This window comes from Vipera ursinii (genome assembly GCF_947247035.1).
Source record: "Vipera ursinii genome assembly, chromosome: Z".
Taxonomy (NCBI): Eukaryota; Metazoa; Chordata; class Lepidosauria; order Squamata; family Viperidae; genus Vipera; species Vipera ursinii.
In genome coordinates, this window is record NC_139517.1 from 29,715,612 (window position 1) to 29,734,277 (window position 18,666).

The following is an 18,666-nucleotide window of genomic DNA, read 5'->3' on the forward strand; positions in this document are numbered from 1 at the left end:
TGGTTCTGCTAAAAACTGAAAGTAAGTGCCAGTTTTTAGCAAAATGCTGCAAATAACGATAGATGCAATTACACTCCCATGCACCTGAAGTTAGGTCACATGATCACAGAATGGAACTGATCTTCAAACATAGATTGTAAATCCCTGTTTTTGAGTCAATTGCAACTTCAAATGATTGCTGTACAATCTTTCAGCATCACCTAAAAAAGAAATGTCAGCATGCTGTTCAGTATATGTATGTAAACAATAAACTATATTTATTATCTGTATTACTGAGGTAAAGAATGTAAAGAAGAGCAACTAAGATGATTAAAGGCCTGGAAACTAAAACATATGAAGAACGGTTGCAGGATTTGGGGTTGGCTAGTCTAGAGAAAAGAAGGAGAAATAATAACAGTATTCCAGTATTTGAGAGGTTTCCACAAAGAGGAGGGGGTCAATTTATTTTCCAAAGCACCAGAAGGCAAGACAAGAAACAATGAATGGAAACTAATCAAGGAGAGAATCAACCTGGAATTAAGGAGAAACTTCCTAACAGTGAGGACAATTAACCAGGGGAACAGCTTGCCTTCAGAAGTTGTAGGTACTTCGTCACTGGAGGCTTTTAAGAAAAGACTGGACAGCCACTTGTCTGAAATGGTATAGGGCAGTGATGGCAAACCTCTTAGAGACCAAGTGCCCCAAAAGCATCCTACCCTGCCCCCTGCCCCACCCTCGCTCCGTCCCCTGCCCTGCCCGCCCTCAGGGCCACCTACCACCTCCACAGCCTGCTACAGATCGCCCAGGCGGCCCTGCAGTGCCATGTTGGCCCCGCTCTCCGCCCATGCCCCAATGCATCACCCGCATGTGATGGGGCGCGAGGGTGGTATCTTGTCCCTGCTGCCCAGCTGCTATGTGCTTGGCTGCTCTGCTCTGTAGGGGCCATGCCCAGGGGCAACTCTCCTCTGGGGGGGGTTACTGGTGAGGAGGGGGCCACGGGGGGAGGCAGGGCTGGGGCGATGGCACGCGTGCTCACAGAGAGGGCTCTGAGTGCCACCTCTGGCACGCATGCCATAGGTTCGCCACCACTGGTATGGGGTCTCCTGTTTGAGCAAGGGGCTGGGCTAAAAGACATCTCTCTTCCAACTCTATTCTGATTGCATTTTTTTAAATAAAAACTTAAGAGAAATTGCATTTTTAAAATATATTGATCTCAAAGAATATGAGATTAATAAGTAATTGTGGGAAAAGCAAAACAAATGAGATCTAGGCAGAGGGCTTCAAATATTTAGCTCTTACAAGCCTGGCTTTGAATCTTTGTGTTTTTCCTTGGTTGCGATGTTTAATTATGGTTAGCAATTCTCTTTCCTTGAATGCAGTCTTCATTTTTTCCACAGCTGCACACTTGTGTAGTTCTTTTACTGTTGGAAATAACTGCACAAATTTGAATGGGGCAGATGGTAGATTACTTCATTTAGGTGGGCTTTTAATAAAACGTGCCAGCTTTTGCATATTCTTCATAACTGGGACGGGAAATTTTCAGATTTTTAAAAATTTGAATGTGGGAGAAAGTGAAATTGGCAGGAGATAAGTATCTTCTTGACAATTTTTTCTTATTCCTCTTCTTTATTGTCTAAAGAATAAAATGCAAAAACTAAAATAAAAAAAATCACCTGGTGAAGACCAAGTCTATTATTTATAAATAATCTCTGAACTTGATGCAGGGTATCAGAATCAAGTGGGTGTATGCTACATTTTGAGATCATTTTTTGAAGAGGTGTTGTTCAATTCTTCTCTCTCTACAGGATCACCACAGAAGAATAATTATTTGTAATTCTATCACTGAGAAGACCTCCCTGGTTGTCGAAATGCCTGTTGCTTCAACCAACTCTGAGACAGGTAAGAACTTATTCCTATTTCTGATCCATATTTTTCCAGATATTCTCCAGAAATCTAGAGCTAAACTCTAGTCTTTCTGGTGAACAAATCTGGTTGATTATTGCATTTTCTGTGAGATAAAGCAAGGATATGTAGGCATTTTATACTGCTCCCATAATTTCTTGCCAGTGTCAACTGGATTTACAGGAGTTCAAGTTGGAACTTAGCAGAAAACTACAACATTCCTAATCCTTGATTAATGTAATGTGATCCATTTAAGTTTCAGTATTCATAAAACTTGCTTAAGAAGTTGATTGAGTTACCCCATTTTCTGCATTTGCTAAACCTCTGAATCATAAACTAACCCAAATTAGGTATACTTTGATTGCACCAATGAACGGGTCGGAACTGTTTTACAGTACTTCCATCACCTATTGATATTTTCTGGTTAGTAACCATAATAAAGATGTGTATGTATATAAACTAATCAGATTGGCTGGGTTCAGCTAAAAATAATCAAATTTAACAGATTGTACAGATGGAGCTGCTAGGTCTTTGACTTGATTAACTGAGTTGTACAAACCCAGCTATTCTGCTTTTACATTTTGCATTAAGGTTTGCTTTAATTTTAGACAGAGCTTTCTCTCTGTCAGTCTTTTTCAATCTGGTGGAGGCAGCCAGTCTTAGAACTCACTCTTTTGTTTTACAATCCCCAACAGCTCCAGGGATGAAAGATTATGGATATGTTCCTATGCATACCAGAGGAGACATACAAGATGGTTAGCCCTGTCTTTTGCAGTTTTACTAGGACAGGAGAGATTTGGCCTTAAGGAAGTCCAAGCAATGGTGTAAGAGAGAGTGGGCTGCAGAGATTAACTAGGAGGAGGGAGACCCCCTAGACTACCCTTTGCCATTGAGAATTACCGGAATATTTGGGGCCTCTCTGCCAGCATCTCATAAGTTTATTGGCTGTGGGAATAAAATGAAGGTTGATCTCTCTATAAGCTACTTTCAACTCTTGGAGAATATAAACAATAAACAATTCTCTGCAATATTGGATCCACATATTTTAGTTATACAGACAATCTGTGTCTGAATTGTTAACAGACAGATTGTTTGGATTGATAAACAGTGCTGGTAAAATATAGTAGTGGGATCAGCTTACTCTGCACATTTCATTGTTAACTGCCTTATTCTTTGTATCTAGAGGAGTATAGTTTTATCTCTTCAAGATAGCATATTTCCCTCTCTCAGTTGTTGCATTGTATAAGTAGAAAATTATTGTTGATGTTCAGCATATACCTGTTTAATCTCTATCTGTGGTCATATGGTAGACATGCTCAGCTTTGTCCTGACATTGTTCCCCCTGTTCACACACAAGGAAACAGCTTCTGTTTTATTGTAGGATAATAATTTGAAGACACCATTAGTTAGTATTCAGCCAAGACATCATAATCCAATGCAAACAACTGTTTCCTGCCTTTGAGGGAGCCTCTTTTATGTCCAGAATTTTAAAATGATTTTGAAAGAGAATGGAAACCCAATAAGCCTTCTACTTGTCTCTGTGCATTCTCAACTATTATATTGGAATTAAGTTACTGTCCATTAGTTTTAAACCTGGAACAAGATTTGTCTATTAAAGAAATATTTCTTTTTCCTTCAGGGATAGGCAGGGTTTTTTTCCCCAGATAGTAATAATTAAATTTACATTTCAGCTGTCTAAAAAGCTCCAATTCAGATGCCATTTGTAGAAACCAGATGAAATTTTACAAAACTTTCTTTAAAAGGTGATCAAGCCACTTTCTAAATATGATAAATTGATTGAAGTGGGTTGTTTTTGCATCTTCTCAAATAAAATTGAATATTGAATGTAGTCTCTCCATAAAAACAATTCCTGATTTACTATTGATTTTTGAGGAGAGAGAAAAGAATAGAGGATTAGGCTCGATAGCCAAAATGATTCTTTACAGATGTATAATTCTGTGAAATTGCTGGTTTTGGTGGTAGTGGTGTTTGGGATTGCAAAGAGTAGACCTGCCAGTTGCTTTACTTAACTTGAGAAGGCAGCTGAGGATTTTCTGAATTTCTAAGTTTTCTACCTTTTTTTAAACTAGGGAGGTAAAGGTAAAGGTTCCCCCACACATGCGTGCTAGTCGTTTCAGACTCTAGGGGCCGGTGCTCATCTCCGTTTCAAAGCCGAAGAGCCAGCGCTTGTCCGAGGACGTCTCCGTGGTCATGTGGCCGGCATGACTAGATGCCAAAGGCGCACGGAACGCTGTTACCTTCCCACCGTAGTGGTCCCTATTTTTCTACTTGCATTTTTTACGTGCTTTCGAACTGCTAGGTTGGCAGAAGCTGGGACGAGTAACAGGCGCTCACTCTGCTACGCGGCACTCGGGATTCAACCCGCCAAACTGCAAACCTTCTGATCGACAGGCTCAGCGTCCTAACCCACTGAGCCACATAGAACATAAAATAACGGCAGGAGTAAATAATCTAAAATTGAAAATGTGCAAAATAAATCACAGCTTGCCTTGTGCATGACTGATCATTAGCCAGCAACAATCACTTTAATACAGTTTCAAAGTAGTGCTAGAGAACTTTGCCTATTCTAGATGTGATAGATCCCTAAAATCAGCATGGTCATTAACCAAGAATCAGGGGAAGGCAATTCAAAACTCTTGGAGACTAGAGGCTTGGTTACTCCTGAATTTTTGTGCTGGTTGAAACCCATGGTTCAAATATTTACTCAGCCACGTATCTAATTAAGTGACTTCAGTTCTACTTTCTCAATTCAACCTACCTCAAAAGATTGTTGTAAGGAGGGGAGGAGAGTCAGCCACATAAGCGACAAAGCAAAAGAGCACATCTCCTAATTTCTTTTAAAAAAACAGCATCTTTTATACTGCTACACGGCACTCGGGATTCGACCCACCAAAATGCCGACCTTCTGATCGACAAGCTCAGCGTCCTAACCCACTGAGCCACCATGTCCCTCAGGGTAGGGAACAGGATACCAAAAGGTTTCAACATGTGACATTAGGGAATGCATGAAATAGAAAATGATGTTTTGTTTTAAACCTGAGAAGATGCATCATGTTTTGGAAGGTTTGTCAAAGCATACTGGGTAGGCAGTAGATTGGCAGAAGCTCTTGGCTGTTCCAGGTTTTGCCTGAAACAAATCCTGGAGAGTCTTACAAAGTGAGTAGACCTTGTCCTTTTCTTCCATCCTCCTCTCCTTGGCTTGAATATTGGCCTGGCTGCCCATCTTCCCAGTGCCTTGCTTCTCCTCTTTCTCTTTAACCGTTGCATTTCCAGTGTCATTGGCTTTCAATACAACCTAGATATAGTTCTCAACTTTCAACTGGTTGCTTAGTGACCATTCAAAATTATGTCAGAACCTCCAAAAGGCATGGCCCAGTTCCGTAGTTCTGATATCCCCCCCATCGTCATGTGACTGCATTTTGGCCACGTGGCAACCAGCCTGCATTTCACAGCTCTTTGAGCATCTCAGAGTCACATGACCCTGATTTACAAAGTTTTTGCCGAAAGTCAGTTTACATCCAGTTTTCACCAAAAAAAAACCCACCAAAAAGCCAAAAAAACCCAAAACCCAATAGCAAATGTTGGGTTTACTTAACAATCATAGCATTCACTTAACATGTGGCGACTCACTTTAGGCTCCATTATGGTTGTAAGTTGAGGACTACCTTGTATCAGTCAATTCTTCTATACATAGCTAGTTTGCCCCCTGCAATGCACGAAGAATAGGCACACAAGCACCAAACAAAATTTATTTATTTATTTATTTTAATTCCATTTATATCCCGCCCTTCTCCGAAGACTCAGGGCGGCTTACAAGCTTAGCAGTAGCCTTCATTCTATGTATATGCATGCTTATTAGGGTTTTCAACCCCCCCAAGCGGCATTATTACAAAGTCAGCTTAATTGCCCCCAACAAAATGAACTAGCAATTTAGGTTGTCAAGACTGGATTGTGTTTAGCATGTATAGATTTCCCTGACATTGTATGCCATATGCCAGATAAATAAATAAAATATATAAATCCTCCATACCTCTGATTTTCTTGGGGTTTTCCTCTCCCTACTTCTCTTTAGCCTTCAAGCACAACAATCAGTGCCTGTGGCTTTTTCTTACCTAACCCAGAAATATATCTTCCAGAACCCATATGATTTAGTCTAAAGGTAAAGGTCAAGGTTCCCCTCATAAATGCGTGCTAGTCATTTCCGACTCTAGGGGCTGGTGCTCATCTCCGTTTCAAAGCTGAAGAGCCAGCGCTTGTCCAAGGATGTCTCCATGGTCATGTGACAGGTATGACTAGATGCCAAAGGTGCATGGAACGCTGTTACCTTCCCACCATAGTGGTCCCTATTTTTCTACTTGCATTTTTATGTGCTTTCGAACTGCTAGGTTGGCAGAAGCTGGGAGGAGTAACAGGCACTCACTCTGTTATGCGGCACTCGGGATTCGACCTTCTGATCGACAAGCTCAGCGTCCTAACCCACTGAGCCACCGCGTCCCTCAATGATTTAGTCTAGGTGGCCCAAATTTACACCTTTCAGCTTGCTTCTAACCAAAGGCTTGGATAATGTTCCGTGTCTATGGAAACTCAAAGAAAGTGATAACCACAACATGCTTTAAGCTATGGCATACTCTGGAGGTTGCAGAGGGTCTCTAAGAATTCTCATGGAAACTGATCTGAACTTCCTGTGCTAATGTACAGATTGGTGCTTTTCCACCCACACTTTCCCAATGTTCTAATACGTTTCTTGACTAAAAAACACAACCCCAAAATCCTGCCAGTCCATCACTGGAGAGGAAACACAAGAATATAGTAAGGAAGGCTTTTCATGCAGATTTTATAAAAGTCACAGAAAGTTATAGAAATAGGACAACACAGATTCTGCAAAAATGAATTGACTAATTCAACCGTGTTCTTTGCATTAAATTATAGAAAATCAATTAATGATGATGATGACAGCAACATAGTAATAAAAGAAATACAAGTGTCAAATTCAATATGCTACAATTAAATCAAATGATTTGGTAAAAACAACTGTAAAGTCCATATGTTGTTTTAAAAAGAGGGGACAAAGATAGGTAAAAATGTGAAACTAAATCATTATAGTATTTTGTAAAAGTCTAACTGAGTGAGTTGCTTGTCTTATGCTGTAGGTAAAATAAATCAAAGAAACAGGATCAGATTGCTTGGGAAATCTTCTTTGTTGCCATTTGTTGAATCACAGGGAATCAGGTGGCTTATAAATTTAGTAGCTTAGTTATTATTATTAATATCTTTTTAAGAGTTGTTATTGGCTTTCAGACATTAAGGATACATGTTAAACATCCATGCTGCATATTAGGCAGGATTGGTCCTTTTAATGTTGTTTGTTTGTTTGATTTATTGACTTTTGTACCATCAAGTTGTTTTCTTCCTATCCTGTTTCTTTCAAATCCATAGGGAATATCATAGCTTGCACAGTTCTGATCTTTGTATGTTGTATAATACTTTTGTGAAAATGAATTGGCTTCATTAGTCTGACAGTATGCAACTGTGTGTGGCAAAGATAATTAGCACTTATTTCAATAACACTGTCGATTACTGGCTTTTCCCTCAGGTGTCTTGCAGGATCTGTGCGTGTGCATGCATACATCTCTGACCAATGCAGTGTCCATTAGCCATACATATAAATAAAAGCTCCAATGTTGCTGTTTATTTTCCATGTACATACTAAGAGGAAATGCATGCCAACTGCAACAATTTTAAAATTACATTGTGAAAAAGACTGGGTAGGATTAGTTATTGAATTAATAACACATTAACATACCTTTAAGAAAACATATTAGATCATAGAGTGAATAATAGATTTATAGAACAGTATTATAGAGGTCGCTGTGTCTACCTTTTGCTTAGGACTTTCTAAGTTTGACTTAAATATCCTTCAACAAAGTTTTCCAATTTGGCTCCTATGTTTTTTATTTATGAAATATTTGGAGATCAACTAAATAATCTGTATTCTAAGAACCATATTGTGAAGTCAGTTGAGTTTAATTTCAAGATACATTTTGAATATTGTAAGAGAAGGAACATGCTGTACCTGAGTTTGAAAAAGGGGGATTATTTCTGCTTTAACCTAAGTTTATTCTTGCTTCTTTTTTGCAGCAATTTTGGAAAGTTCTGGGAAGAACAGAACTGTGAGGGTAACCCAGTAACCAAACTTGTACAAAATGCTAAAATGAGGTTGAGTGGTTTCTAATTCAGGATATTGTGAAAAGTTCAGCTATTGTCACAGCATCTGTGAACCATAGCGAATGTTAAATAAAAATAGTGGCTTCTTTGAGGTTAAGATAATATAAAAACAGGGTGATTTAGGGTGTTTTTTCCCTGGGTATAAATTTTAGTGGTTTTCATGAGTCATCTATTGGGGGACCAAATGTTCACTTGTATAATATGTAATCTAGTTTTATATCTACTTAGAAATATGCAGCAGGGGAAAAAAGTAGTTGTGCGTAAGATTGACACCTTGAATATCCTCACTACAAGATATTCAGAAAGGCTGCCTATAACTAGCAAATTGCTTATCCCTGAATAGCTTCTGCTGCTATTTTATCTACAAAATCATTTTAAAGAAATACAGTCTGAAGTTTGACAATGAAAATTGTCTTCAAAATTGTGGTTTCAATTGTCACATTCCTGTCCGTGGTTTGTTTGTCTGTTTCTTCAATTTATACATATGTCCCCATCTCAAATTCATAATTCTAAGCAACTAACATTGTTCTTGGCTTCCTTTTTAGAGCTGAGAGAAAGTAACTAGCCCAAGGTTACCCAACTTGCTTTGTGCTTAAGGCAGGACTAGAATTCATGGTCTTCCTTTTTCTAGCCTAATGTATAACCACTACACCAAACTGTTCACTGACAACAATTAAAAACTGCATTATAAAAATCAAGAAGCAATATAAAGCCCATACAAATAGAAACAGCAGCTAAGATATGAAAAACAACAGCAGTAATTAGTACAGGCACTGCATGGGTCTACCACACCTTCATACCCAAAGTCTGATTACACCACTCATTTAAATTTTTAATCTGACTTTACTGATTACATAGGAAACCTAGGCTATAATGCTAGTGATGTTGTGTAGAATCACTAGAATTGCCATCATTGATATGTACACAATAGTGAAAGTGTTGGAAAATATCTCTGAAAAGAAAATTACAAAACCAATGATAAAGTTTGTGTGCTGGACTCTATTTACAATGTGGATACATGTATGGCCACAGCTGCTATTTTTTCAGGTTGGATAGTCTGTTTTTATCTTTTCTCTCCCTGAAAAAGTTGAAGTCCACACATCTTAAAGTTGTTGAGGTTGGGAAACACTTCCTTAAAATATTGTTACCTTGCGGCTTCCGGTGGCGTCGCGGCGCCGAAGACAGCCTTCCCGGGCTGCCCGCGGCTCAGCTGTTTGTTTTTTCGCCCGTAACAGCGCCGAACAGCTGTTCGGGCGAAATTGAAGCCCCCTCCTCGGGAGAAGAGGAGGGGGTGAGGCCCCAGGTAGGGGTTGAGTTCTCCGAGGCCGCCTGAGCTCGGAGCTTGGGCGGCTGAAGGATTGAACTCCCCCGAAGCCTGGGTTGCTCCCAGCTGGCAGGCGTGTCTGCTCTGAACTTTTTGGAGCAGAGCCAGGCGTCTGCGAACCATCCCTGCCTGAAGAAAGGACTATGATTTAAAGGAGCAGGCAGAGCGATACAAGAGATAAAGGTGAAGAGGCTTATTTTATTATACTCTCTAACTACTTGAACTTTTTAAACTCTAAGTGAAAGTGCGTCATATTTGAGGATTAAAAGATGGCGGCGAAACCTCCCCCTAAAACTCTTCGGAGTGGTGGATCCTCGCCAGTGCAACAATCATCTTTACAGGCGTTGCACCCTTCTGAAGCGCTGACAGCGAAGGAGTTTCGAGATGCTGTGGATAAACTTTTGGACTCAATTAATCAATCAATGGCTGACAAATTTGCGCAGATGGAGGAGAAATTGGAGAAACTGGAGGAGAGAATGGAAGAGAGGATGGAACAGAAGCTCAGCGTGATGAAGGTAGACATTTTGTCTTCAGTGCATAAAGTGGCGGAATGTGTGGAAGAATTAGATGAAAAGATGGATGATTTGGCTCAAAGGAATGCTATATTAGAAGTTAAAGTAAGAGAGAATGAAAATGTAAGAGACAAACTGGAGAAGGACTTAAGCTTAGCCCAATTTTACCAGATGCAGTTTGCTGTTAGAATCAGAGGCTTAAAAGAGGATACTAAAGAAGATTTGAAGCAGCTGATCTCTGAGGCTTTTGAAGAAGTATTAAACCTGCCAGCATCTGAAATAAGAGCAGCTATGGATAAAGTGTTTCGGGTGAATTCATGGATTGCCAGACAGAGGAAGTTGCCTAGAGATGTGGTGGTTTATTTTGCAAAAAGAGAGATCAGAGATCAAATTATACAAGCTGCCTATGATGTTAAAGTGGTGATTGCTGAACAAGAAGTTTTGGTTTTAAAAGAAATTCCTCCAAGGATTTTAAGGGGAAGGAAGGATTATACATTCCTCGTGCATGAGCTTAAGCAAAGAGATATAAGGTTCAGATGGGAGATTCCTCAGGGGCTGATGGTGATGCATGAAGGTAAAAGGTACCGGTTGATTACTGTGAAGCAAGCGCGTGATTTCTACAATAATGTCCTAAAAGCAACCCCATTAACGCTCCTGGAAGCTGGAAAAGGATCTGGAGAAGAAGAACAACAAGAGGAGGAAACAGAGGAAAGTGGCGTGGGAGGAGATCAAGTTACAACTTCTTTGGATGATCCTAGAGAGCAAAGAGTGACGCGTGCTGCTTTAAAACGAGCAAAGAAAATAATAGAACAAGATCAGCAAAAGTCTTCAGTTTCTTCGCAACGTACATACAGTCAAGCTGTGGGAGGGGCACGGCCTAAAGAAGTTAGTCCTATCAAGGCTGTGGTCCAAGGGCTTCTGGATGATATGCATGGCAACTAAATTTTTAACTTGGAATGTTAATGGACTAAATTCACCGCAGAAGAGGAAGAAAGTTTTTCAATATTTAAAGCAATTTAAGATAGATGTTATATGCTTGCAAGAAACGCATATTAGAGTTTTGGATCAAAAGTATTTACTGAACTCGAGACTGGGTACGCATTTTGTTGCCTCTGCAGAGAATAAGAAAAATGGAGTAGTTGTTTATGTTAAAAGTGCCTTAACAGCAGACTTAATTGAAGCAGATAAGCATGGAAGATATGTTATGATTGAGCTGCTCTTAGAAGGTAAAAAGATGCTTCTAGTTGGACTATATGCACCTAACCAACAACAAGCTGATTTTTTTAGCTTACTTCATACAAAGCTTACCCAGTTGGATTATAAATCTTTTATTATTATGGGAGATTGGAATGGTGTTCTGGATGTACACTTGGATAAAGCTGGAGCTTTTAAGCGCATTCCAAGCCACGCCAGACTGCCTAAAACTTTTTTTGAATTGAAGGATGATCTCGAATTGCGAGATATCTGGCGGGAGAGGCACCTGCAGGAGAAGGATTATACTTTTTACTCTGACAGACACCAATCTTTCTCAAGGATTGATTTTATTTTGTTGACTAATGATTTCTTTTTGAGAACTAAAAAAGTGAAGATATGTGCAAGAACTATTTCAGACCACAGTCCAGTTTGGTTGGAGATTGATAAGGAGAAAAGAGACAGGCGCTCGTGGCGCGTAAATGAGAACTTGTTTAGAGATCAGAGAAATGTGGAAGAATGTAAACAGCGGATGAAGGATTTTTTTGAGATTAATATGAATAAGGGTACCTCTATGGATATGGTTTGGGATGCTAGTAAGGCCTATATGAGAGGTGTGTTGATATATATGAATAATAGACGTAGACGTGTAGTGGAAACCAGAAGGAAAGAACTGGAGAATGAAATAAAGGAAAAAGAAAGGGCTTTGATTTTGAATCCAGGGGACGTGAAGATTAAAGAGGCTATTAGGCTGATAAGAGGACAATTTGATAAATTAATGGCAGACCAAGTGGCAACCAATCTGCGGTTTGCTAGGCATAATACTTTTTGCAACGCTAATAAACCAGGCAGATGGTTAGCCTATAGACTGAGGAAGAAACAAAGGGCCTCTAATATAGACAAGATTGAATATAAAGGAAGGGTCGTGTTTCAACAGAATCTTATTAAGGATGCTTTTGTGGATTTTTATTCGAAATTATATACCAAAGAGGAAATTGAGGTAAAAGACATTGATAAATATTTGGAGAATGCTAATATTCCGGTCCTTACGCAAGCACAAAGAGAGGGGATTAACCAACTGATCACAGAAGAAGAAATCCTTACAGCAATTAAGGATTTGAAGGTTGATAAGGCGCCCGGTACAGATGGCTTGTCTGCGGCTTTTTATAAAAATTTACAATTTGAGATGATAAAACCGTTAAAGGAACTGTTCCAGACAATCCAGAGGGGGGGAAAGGTGCCACCGTCTTGGAGAACAGCTTTTATCTTATTGATTCCGAAGGAAGATCAGGATGCTACTCAAGTTAAAAATTACAGACCGATTTCGCTTTTAAATACAGATTATAAGATATTTGCTAAGGTTTTGGCTAATAGACTGATGAGGGTTCTGCAACAGGTGATTCATGGGGATCAAACGGGGTTTATTAGTGGTAGGCAAATGAAAAATAATGTTAGACATATAGTTGATGTGTTAGAGTATTTGGAAAGGCACAACCAGATCTCTGCAGCGCTAATCTTTTTAGATGCTGAAAAGGCTTTTGATCAATTGAATTGGCAATTTCTGTTGAGAATGTTAGATAAAATGGATTTTGGGGAAAATTTCTTACAGCCGATTAGGGCATTATATCAAAAGCAAACTGCCCGAATCATAGTTAACAATAGTCTGACGGCAGTATGTAATATTGAGAAGGGTACAAGGCAAGGATGTCCGTTATCGCCCTTGTTATTTGTATTAACTTTAGAGATATTATTGAACAAGATTCGGAATTCGGAAAAAATTAAGGGGATACAAGTTGGAGATCAGGACTATAGATTGAGAGCATTTGCAGATGATCTGGTTGTTACAGTGACCCAGCCAGAGAACTCTGTTGTGGACCTGATAGAGATAATAACACAATATGGGAAGGTTTCTGGATTTAAAGTAAACATACAGAAAACTAAAATTTTGGCTAGAAACATGACAGTTTCACAGAAGGCCTTCTTGGAAGGATTAACTGGATTTGAGATTGTTAAAAGGGTTAAATATTTGGGGGTAATTTTGTCGCCCTCGAATACAAAGCTATATAAAAATAATTATGAAAAATTGTGGGGGAAAATTCAAAAAGAATTGGAGAGTTGGCAAAAATTGCAATTGACTTTGTTGGGACGGATTGCAGCAGTGAAAATGAATGTCCTGCCCAAATTTTTATTTTTATTCCAAATGATACCGATTCTTAAGAAAGACTCTAATTTGGAGGAATGGCAGCGTGGTATCAATAAATTTGTGTGGGCAGGGAAAAAGCCACGAGTTAAACTTAAGATTATGCAGGATATTCGTGAGAGAGGTGGCCTTAAATTGCCTAATTTTAAATTATATTATGAAGCTGCTGCATTAGTAGGAATAAGTGATTGGATCAATTTGACGCAATCGAGGTTATTAAATCTTGAGGGCCATGATTTGTTGTTTGGCTGGCATGCATATTTGTTGTATGATAAGAAGGTAGGTACTGTGTTTAGGACGCATATTTTAAGACAGGCATTGCTGAGAGTTTGGAAGAAGTATAGACATAAGCTAAGTTGTAAGATACCATTGTGGGCAATTCCAAAACACGCAATAGAAAATATACATGCTGGTTTCAAACACGATGAGACTACCTACAAGGAAATTTTAAGTTTGGAAAGGAATGTTTGGTGCTTGAAATCATATAGCTTCTTGCGAGAAGAGAAGGTTGTTCAAACATGGTTTCAATATACTCAGTTATGGGCCAGGTGGAAAGAAGACCAGAAAATTGGATTTGCAACGATTGATGAAAATCTGATAAAGCAAATTAGAAATCAGGGACCTGCACATATTAAACGGATATATCTTGCATTGATAGAGATTGATTCAGAAACAGAGCTTGTTAAGGACTGTATGATAAAATGGGCCCAAAATATCCAGGAAGTTATTACAATGGACATGTGGGAGAAGATCTGGGTGAGGAATGTGAAATTTACTCAAGCTCAAAATTTAAGAGAGAATTTTTATAAGATGTTTTATAGATGGCATTTAGATCCTAAAAAGCTTGCAAGTATGTACCCGAATTATCAGCCTAAGTGTTGGAGGTGCGGGGTTGAAGATGCAACATATTTTCACATATGGTGGACATGTAAAAAGGTTAAGGCCTTTTGGATTAAAATTTGGTGGAATATACAGAAGATCTTTAAAAGGAGGATAAAGTTTTGTCCGCAATTTTTTTTGTTGGGAATAATTGTTGATGCTACAGTGGTGGACTCCAAGTTGATGCTGAATTTAGTCACGGCAGCAAGACTTTTGATAGGACAATATTGGAAGAAAGAGGAGCTGCCGACTATAGAAGAATGGACTTTAAAGGTTTCCGACCTGGCAGAGATGGCGAAGATATCGGCTTATTTGAAAGATCACTCGCAAGAACGTTATATTATGGAATGGAGAAAGTGGATTGAGTTTATCCAGAATAAGTATAGGGTTAAGAAGTTTTATCTAGCATTCGAATAAGTCTTCTTTCGTGTTTTTTCTTTTCTTTTCCTTTTTTTTTTATATATATTTAATAATGTTAAGTTTTGTTTGTTCTTATATAAGTTAGAGAGTGATGGATTTTAGAATTTATGGTTGTTAGTATATGGTTGCTTATGATTGCTTTTATATATATATATACCTTGTATTTAGCTCTGGGAAGTCCGGGGGGGGAGGGGGGTGGGGGGGAGGGAGGGGAGGGAAGAGGGAGGGGGGAAGGGGGGAGGTAAGGGGGGAGGGAAGAGGTAGGGGGGAGGTAGGGAGGGGAGGGTGGAGGGGGATGGGGGCTTTTAATGGAAAATTGTATTGTAAAACTTTTCAATAAAAAAAAAAAATATTGTTACCTTGCATTATTAGAATCTTCATTCAGGTTCAGCTTCTCCTGTCTGGGAAGAGAAAATGGATATCTCAATTCTAATGCACATACAGCTAAATGCTAAGAGACCAATTTATGTGTGAAGAGTTCTTTGACATGCTGGTGTATCTCATTAAAAAATATTTGAAGATAACATGTCTTTTCTAATCTGAGAGCATGGGTGTTATTGAGAATTAAAGTTGATATCCACAACTCTGAAGGCTGGGAAAAATGTTGTAAAACATGGTTACACTACCCAGAGATGATAGCAATTTATTCAGTACCCCTGAATAGATTTGGCATAATGACCCATTTATTTTGGTTATTTTCCTAAGCGTCCTTCTCATCCATTGTCCCTATGTTGTGTTTTGATTGGTCTTTTTTCCTGACAGACACCCCTATAAATAATATATCCTATTTTACAAGTACATAGTTTTTTCTTTCCCCTTGCAAGTATGCTGAGTTGAAATTCAGACACCTTAAAGTTACCAACATTGAGAAACACTGCCCTAGATTGTGCAGTGGTGGGGGTTTCCTAAATGATGCTGTTTTTCTTTACAAATAGTAAAAGATAGGTGCATCTGTGTTTTAATACCTCAATCTATATGTACAGAAGTATGATATATTTAGAAGATATGTTGGAACTGCCAGAATTTTCATCAGGCAATAAGGTAAATGGAAGACTATGCCTGAGAATTCAGTCAATGTCACTTGGCATGAAATATTTGTGAGACAACCCGTTTCTAGCACTAGATCTTTTTAGCCCCAGTTTCTCTCTTTGCAAAAAACTTGTCAACTTCTCTGAAAAATAGTCAAATTATATCAGTCATAGTAAACAGTTTTGACAATATTTAAACGTTTGCTTTACCCATCCTGGTTTAGTGTAACCTTAGATGCAAATCTCTTCTCCTGTTGCCACAGAAACGAGGATGTAGTAGGGTGAGTGCTGGAGAAAGAGGGACCAGCATCTTAGCAGCTAACACTTTTCACTGTTAAAATACTGAATCAAGCGGTGCTCAGACAGAAATCAACTGAAATTGCTTTGTTAATGCCTCTATTGCACACTAACAGAAATTACTGTCACATTTCAAGAAAAGGACTTGCTAGTATTATTTTTATGAAACTTCATATTACTGTTGAGCTGTCTCCTTTGACAGCTATTTCAGAGTTTCCATTGCCTCCTTAGAATCTCAAAAGAAAGGTAGAGAACACAAAACAAGGGCAGTTATTACTGGTTTGACTAATTTTGTTGCCTGCTACAGTACACTTAATTTAACACTTAGACATCAAGCATAGCACTTCTAAATTGTTGGATAATGGTCCCCTGCCATGAAGGGACTATAGATCAGATGTATAGTAGATATTTTGAATGCAGAGTCTCAAATCCAGTGTCTTGTTTTCATAATTAAAAGGATGAAATAGCAGGTGATCAGAAAATCCTTTGCCGAGCTATGCTAAGAGTTGTGATTCAGCAGATGTTGAGGGTCACTTGTTTTCCATCTGTAAAATACAATATACTATGCTAGATAAACTGAAAGTGTAATCATTTCTATACTCTTTCCTTTTAATATAAGCCACTAGGTCTATCCTCACTCTTATTACTTTGACAAGATTAAAGGCTGTGGTCTATGAAGAATTAAGTTGATGTAGCTAATCCCTATGAGGAAGGTATTTTAGGGTGATGTGGAAAATTATTGACTTTACTCTTAAAAATAAAAGATTGAGCCAGGTCAAATTTGATTTGAGATGAGATAGAGGCTGACCCAAGGAGAATGTTTAGTTAAAGGTGCATTTTTCCTTCTTTCCTCCTTCATGCCATGTCAATGCCTGTCAACGTGGTCTTGAACAATTGATGTAGAATATCAGCATGCCTTCTACTGTACATGCTCACATATATGTTACTAAATACTTCTCATATAAAATGGAATGATTTGGCTAAGATTATATAATGCCATGTTTCACTGGCTTGGAAAATTTTGAAAAGTGAGATAATAAAGGCCCAGTCTAGTACAATACCAACAAAGAAGAAAAATAACAGCTCTCAAAAGAAACCAGCATGGCTGCATAAAGAACTCTCTGATAAATTGAAAGATAAAAAGGACAAGTATAAGAATTGGAAAGAGGGGCAAATAACTAAGTCAGAATATCAGCAAATAGCCCGTGCCTGCAAAGATGAAGTGAGGAAAGCTAAGGCTCAAAATGAACTAAGGCTTGCGACCAAAGTCAAAAATAACAAAAAAAGCTTCTTTCAACATATAAAAAACAAGAAAAAAGTTAAGGAAATGATTGGTCCATTAGTGGGGGAAAGTGGCAAGAAGGTGACAAGCAATAGGGAGAAAGCAGAACTATTTAATTCGTTTTTTGCATCTGTCTTTACACAAAGGGAAAAAACAGTCCAACCTACCCAAACCAGTGCCATAAAAAACAGAAGAGAAACGCAAGTTAAGATAGGCAAGAAAATGGTAAGTGAGCACCTGTCCAGCCTAGACGAGTTCAAATCACTAGGACCAGATGGATTACACCCCAAGGTTCTCAAGGAACTGGCAGACGTGATCTCAGAACCACTGAACTATATTTTTCAAAGATCCTGGAGCAGTTCCTGGAGCAGTCCTTTCAAAGTTCTGGGCCCAGTGCTCTTCAATATCTTCATTAATGATTTGGATGAGGGGATAGATGGGGAACTCATCAAATTTGCAGACGACACCAAGCTGGCAGGAATAGCCAATACTCCAGAAGACAGGCTTAAGATACAGAAGGATCTGGACAGACTCGAACACTGGGCACTATCTAACAAAATGAAATTCAATGGTGAAAAAAGTAAGCTTCTACATTTAGGCAGGAAAAATCAAATGCATAGGTATAGTATAGGTGGTACCTTGCTCAATAGTAGTAACTGTGAGAGGGATCACAGAGTCTTAGTAGACAATCACTTCAATATGAGCCAGCAGTGTGCTGCAGCTGCCAAAAAAGCCAACACAGTGCTAGGCTGCATTAACAGAGGGATAGAATCAAGATCAAGTGAAGTACTAATACCATTTTACAATGCTTTGGTAAGGCCACACCTGGAATACTGCATCCAGTTTTGGTCACCACGATGTAAAAAAGATGTCGAGACTCTAGAAAGGGTACAGAGAAGAGCAACAAAGATGATTAGGGGGCTGGAGGCTAAAACATATAGGGAACGATTGCTGGAATTGGGTATGTGTAGTTTAATGAAGAGAAGGGTGAGGGGTGACATGATAGCAGTGTTCCAATATCTCAGGGGCTACCACAAAGAAGAGGGAATCAAGCTACTCTCCAAAGCACCTGAAAGCAGGACAAGAAGCAACGGATGGAAACTAGTCAAGGAGAGAAGCAATCTAGAACTAAGGAGAAACTTCCTGACAGTTAGAACAATTAACCAGTGGAACAACCTGCCTCCAGAGGTGGTGAATGCTCCAACACTGGAGGTTTTTAAGAAGAGACTGGACAGCCATTTGCCTGAAATGGTATAAGGTTTCCTGCCTGAGCAGGGGGTTGGACTAGATGACCTCCAAGGTCCCTTCCAACTTTTTTATGATGATGATGATGATGATGATGATGTCCAGTAGAATGGAAGTTTAAGCACATTTTGCTTACCCAAAGATAATAAAAGAGGAGGAAA

The 18,666-nt window shown here is 38.9% G+C and overlaps 1 protein-coding gene across 1 annotated transcript in view; it reads left to right on the forward strand.

Moving 5' to 3' along the window:
* Positions 1-18,666, forward strand: part of MPP2 (MAGUK p55 scaffold protein 2) — a 77,703-nt gene that overhangs the window by 13,395 nt on the left and 45,642 nt on the right. Inside the window, exon 2 of the mRNA XM_083376270.1 lies at positions 1,785-1,878. Within this exon, the coding sequence (XP_083232396.1) occupies positions 1,848-1,878 (31 nt within the window). The 5' untranslated portion in view covers positions 1,785-1,847. The remainder of the gene's footprint in view (positions 1-1,784; positions 1,879-18,666) is intronic.